General features: G+C 37.7%; 1 protein-coding gene across 1 annotated transcript; it reads left to right on the forward strand.

Annotated features, from left to right (window-relative positions):
- The first annotated feature begins 205 nt into the window (after positions 1-205).
- On the forward strand, positions 206-4,242 carry LOC108449985 (metal transporter Nramp2-like). The gene is made up of 4 exons (XM_017747393.2): positions 206-1,088; positions 1,323-1,459; positions 1,546-2,198; positions 3,589-4,242. Exons 1-4 carry the CDS (start codon positions 484-486, stop codon positions 3,811-3,813), a joined length of 1,620 nt encoding a protein of 539 aa, XP_017602882.1. The 5' UTR covers positions 206-483; the 3' UTR covers positions 3,814-4,242.
- The last annotated feature ends 665 nt before the right edge of the window (positions 4,243-4,907 follow it).

Raw genomic sequence — 4,907 nt, forward strand, 5'->3', positions numbered from 1 at the left:
AACTATCATTTATTCAACTGAGATGATAATCATAACTATTTTATATGTGATTATAGGAAAAAAAAAAACAATTTTACATGTGAGTTTTTTTCCCTGTTTTCTATTTAAAAAAAAAAAAGAAGAGAAAGGGACAATAAAAACAAATACCGGCATTTTTAGCTTAATAAAAACAAAATAGATATTAGAAATTAGAAAATGATTTTCTGCATTCTGTTTACGCGAGAAAAGAAATGAAAAAAAAGCATCGACAGCGCAATCGACGTGTCACTTTCTAAATGGTCGGAAACGTTGATTTCAACTTTTCCAATGAGATATATAATGAACCGAGACTGCGCTCGTTTTCTCGGCATCTAAACGAAAAGTAACCGATATAAAACCAACCTCTTACGGTACTCAACGGAAGAGCTCTCCCTCCACCAAAACGGACCTTAACAAACAGACGGAATATTCCGTTTTGGTCAACAGAATATTCCTCCTCCGACTATGAATTCCCCAAACCGAGGCGAGGAGTCTCCAAAGGAGGAACCTGACAGAGACAAAGGTGCGGCTGAGGAATCCGAATCCAAAAGCCTATTGCCATCCCAATCTCCTTCGCCGTCGTCAGATGATGAAAACGAGGTGGCATTCGAGTCCCGAGAGAAAGTCGTGATCGTCGACCTGGAAACGCCTGAATCCATCCTAAATGTCGATTACGTCCCTCCATTTTCATGGAAGAAGCTCTGGTTGTTTACGGGTCCGGGGTTTCTAATGAGTATAGCATTTTTAGATCCGGGGAATTTGGAAGGGGATCTCCAGGCTGGGGCAATTGCGGGTTACTCTTTGCTTTGGTTGTTGATGTGGGCAACCGTCATGGGCCTGCTTATCCAATTGTTGTCGGCTAGGGTCGGAGTGGCAACAGGCCGGCATCTTGCGGAGCTTTGCCGAGAGGAATATCCGACTTGGGCTCGATTGGTGCTGTGGTTCATGGCGGAATTGGCGCTTATTGGAGCTGATATTCAAGAGGTTATCGGGAGTGCTATAGCTATCCAAATTTTGAGTAACGGTGCTTTGCCGCTATGGGCTGGTGTCTTAATTACCGCTTCGGATTGGTAAATGTCCTCGATCTGATGAACTCACTCTGCACATTTTCTTTCAGTTTCGGGTTGTTTACGTGGTTGATATTTTAGATTTGTTTGGATTTGAAGTTTGAAACTTTTCTTTTTAACGTTTCTGTGTGTTCACTGGGGAAGATCAAGTCAGATTCTATTCTTTTGAATTGAAAAATGCTGCTTCATTTTTCTTTTTCGCTAGTAACAAGTATTTCTCTCCGTCTCTGTTTACAGTTTTGTCTTTTTATTCCTGGAGAATTATGGAGTCAGGAAACTAGAAGCTGTTTTTGCCGTATTGATTGCTACTATGGCTTTAGCATTTGCTTGGATGTTTGGTGATACAAAACCCAATGGAAAAGAACTACTAATAGGTAAAATCTTTTTTAACATAACCTCCATTTTGCATGAAGTGAAAATTTCATTTCTTGAATTTTTTTGTTTTTGGCTATTGTTGTAGGTATTTTGGTTCCTAGACTCGGCTCGAAAACAATTCGACAAGCAGTGGGGGTTGTGGGTTGTGTCATAATGCCTCATAACGTATTTTTACATTCTGCTTTGGTACAATCAAGAGACATAGATCCCAAAAAGAGAGGCCGGGTTCAAGAGGCACTAAACTACTACACAATTGAATCCTCTGTTGCGCTTCTAGTTTCCTTCATGATCAATTTATTTGTGACAACAGTCTTTGCCAAGGGATTCTATGGTACAAAACAAGCAAATAACATAGGACTAGTTAACGCAGGGCAGTATCTTGAGGAGAAGTATGGTGGAGGGCTCTTTCCAATTCTCTACATATGGGGTATTGGCTTGCTGGCAGCTGGACAAAGTAGTACAATAACTGGCACCTATGCCGGTCAGTTTATAATGGGAGGTTTTCTCAACCTTCGTCTGAAGAAGTGGTTGAGGGCATTGATTACGCGTAGCTTTGCAATCGTGCCGACTATAGTTGTAGCTCTCGTGTTTAATACATCTGAAGCTTCGTTGGATATTTTGAATGAATGGCTTAATGTGCTTCAGTCAATACAGATTCCTTTTGCACTGATCCCGCTTCTAACCTTGGTCTCCAAGGAGCACGTCATGGGGGTCTTTAGGATTGGGCCTACTCTTGAGGTAAGCTTTTGTCTCACTTGTCTCCATTTTATTTGTTCTATCTATCCCTTCGCATGAGTGACTATTGGTATTTTGCAGCAGCCTACATGTTATAATAATTAAACTATCAATTCTTATCATATATATATTCAATCTTGAGTCATTTCATATTATTTGGTTTAAATTTTCATGTTTAAAGCAATTTGATTGCAAAGAGAACTGAAAAGAAACACTGTCAAATTTACATGTTTCTATCACAATCCCTATATAAAACAGCACGCTTCACTTGAATGCTTCTTATCACCCACTATTTTTTTGCCTTTAAAGTACAAGAAACTTGAGTTGGTCCTATTAAACAAAATGTTATCAAGATTTTGATACCATGATGCAGAATTTGATATCAAGGGGATCATATGATATGTTCTGCAATAAATGTTACCCATATTTGTCAGTCGGCTCATTGCTTTCATTTTGCCATTGGTGGTAGTCCCTAGGCATATTTGTGAAAAGGAATTCTAGGCATATTTTGCGAAAAGGAGTAAGAGTGTCTTCTATCTTCTTTCCTTTTTCTTTTTTCTATATAGGTGATCATAATATTTGTTGGAGGGTAATCCTAAACTATCTTAGGGCCTATGTTATTGATCTTATTTCAGAAATCGAATATCATTGCTGTTATTTTGGTTTATTCTATTTGATCTTCATTCATTTGCAATGTATTTTAAAAGTACCAAAAATTGTGAGGATTGTGTCTAGGTTTAGTAGTCCTAAAAGGCTGCTTTGGGGGGGGGGGGGCGCAAAGGCACCATATTGTCCTAAAGTAACTTCTAGAGAGTTCTCAAGTCCAGGACTTCTCCTAATATTTATATGCTTCTTGGAAGGGTCTAGAAATAGCATCAAATTCATTCTGCATTTCCATAGAGCTCGGTAGGAGGACCCATTAGATTTCCTACCAATTATTTGATTGACAGAGCATTTGGCTCCGATGGGAGTGATTCTCTCATGACCTTAGGTCTTAACCGGAAATGCAGCTTGATATGAACCTGCGGAGTTGCCTAAGTAGCAATTTGATGCACACAGTCTGTTGGTTGCTTTTCTAACAAAGATTAAAGTTAACCAACCCTCTTGTTGTAATTCTAGGAATAGAAAGCATCAAATTGATCTTCCATCGTTGCGCTCATGAAAATGACTTGTAAACTTTGTTTTTTGGTATCTTCAGTTCACATGGTTATAATATGTAATTTAATTAAATTACTAAGCATCATTCCTTTCAATTGTATATGTAACACATTAGTTGGCTTGAGCTGCTTCAGCTAATGATACTCAAGTCAATTAATATATATCTAATTCATGGTTTGATGCATGAATTGAAAACATAGCTAACTTTTTGGTTCATGTTTTCTATTATTTGCAGAAACTGGCCTGGACTGTGGCTGCACTGGTAATAGTAATCAATGGGTATCTTTTACTGGATTTCTTTGTTTCTGAAGTAAAGGGGCTGCTGTTTGGACTATTTATCTGTATTTGGACAGCTGCATATATAGCATTCATAGTTTATCTCATTTCACGTGGTGGTGCTCTTCCTTCCACCTGGTTCAGCATAGAACTATCCAAGAGATTTTCTGCGAATGGAACTTAGTCAAGAAGCGCAGTCAGCGCTAGGAACATCAAAATTCTAAGAAGTATGTAGCTGTTTGCATAAGCCTCCATATAGCATGATGGCAGTTGCTCAATATTGCAAAAGATAAGCCATTCATTTGGTGCATCAACAAGCTTTAACACATATCCGAACAAAATTGGTTCCAGATTGCTACCGATGTGCTTGTCAGAGCTGCACGAAGTTATATTTCATCCTGGAGGATAGAGTAAACACTTTTACAACCTGCAGGCTGCTAAAACTACTTCCATCTCTGTAATAGGTTTTATCATGTCCATTTTCAAATTAGAAAAAGAAGAAACGTCTTAGTTTGATATTCTTTGATGTAAGAACTCCTCGTGTACCATAGCCAGACTGCCATTCTTGTTTCCCAAAAGGGACTTATACAATACAACAACTCAAATTTGCAAATTCCTGTGTGCTGGATTCTCTTATGTATACTTTCATATAATTCCGGAATCTCGTTTTCTGTTGTCGGTTCATTTTTGTTCAAACTTAATTAAGCTGTCTTTGATTTTTTTGGGTAAATTCGTTTTATATGGACTACGCTTGATTATGGACCGGGTAGAGTTGATGTAAAATTTAGGCTATTTTTTAAGTTTGGGTTTAGCCCAACTTAAAAATTAGGCTTAAATTTTTGTCTAAGTTTAGCTCAAATTAAAAATGTTAAACTTAAGTTTGACCCGGCCTACCTTTATTAAATTTTTTATATAAAAACAAAAATTTAAAATATAATATATCAAATAGTAGCAACATGATGGTAAAATGACAGCAAAAAAATAACAAAAAAAAAGTTTAGGTTGATTGGGGTTAGGACAAGCTCGTGTCAAAAATCTTACCTGAGGCTTGACCCGTTTAGGAAATATGTCTTATTTTTATCCAATCCCATTTTTCGAGTCTATATTTTTGTTCAAATCCTCTCTTTCTTCGGATAGGCCTTCAGGCCTAAGCGGGTGGCTCGACTCATGATTAGGTCTAATATGGACCATGTTTTGGTCATTTTAGCCATGGATTGGGTTTGGAGATTAGATCAAATACTCCGAGAATTTTAGCAATAAATCAAGTTTGGAGATGAA

Source organism: Gossypium arboreum, chromosome 5, assembly GCF_025698485.1.
Source record: "Gossypium arboreum isolate Shixiya-1 chromosome 5, ASM2569848v2, whole genome shotgun sequence".
NCBI lineage: Eukaryota > Viridiplantae > Streptophyta > Magnoliopsida > Malvales > Malvaceae > Gossypium > Gossypium arboreum.

What these genes read in the sequence shown, in the direction of transcription:
- LOC108449985 (XM_017747393.2), top strand. Translation starts at nt 484, where the DNA reads ATGAATTCCCCAAACCGAGGCGAGGAGTCTCCAAAGGAGGAACCTGAC. An exon ending in TGGAAAAGAACTACTAATAG is followed by an intron (nt 1,460 to 1,545) that starts GTAAAATCTTTT and finishes CTATTGTTGTAG; the next exon opens with GTATTTTGGTTCCTAGACTC. An exon ending in GGATTGGGCCTACTCTTGAG is followed by an intron (nt 2,199 to 3,588) that starts GTAAGCTTTTGT and finishes TATTATTTGCAG; the next exon opens with AAACTGGCCTGGACTGTGGC.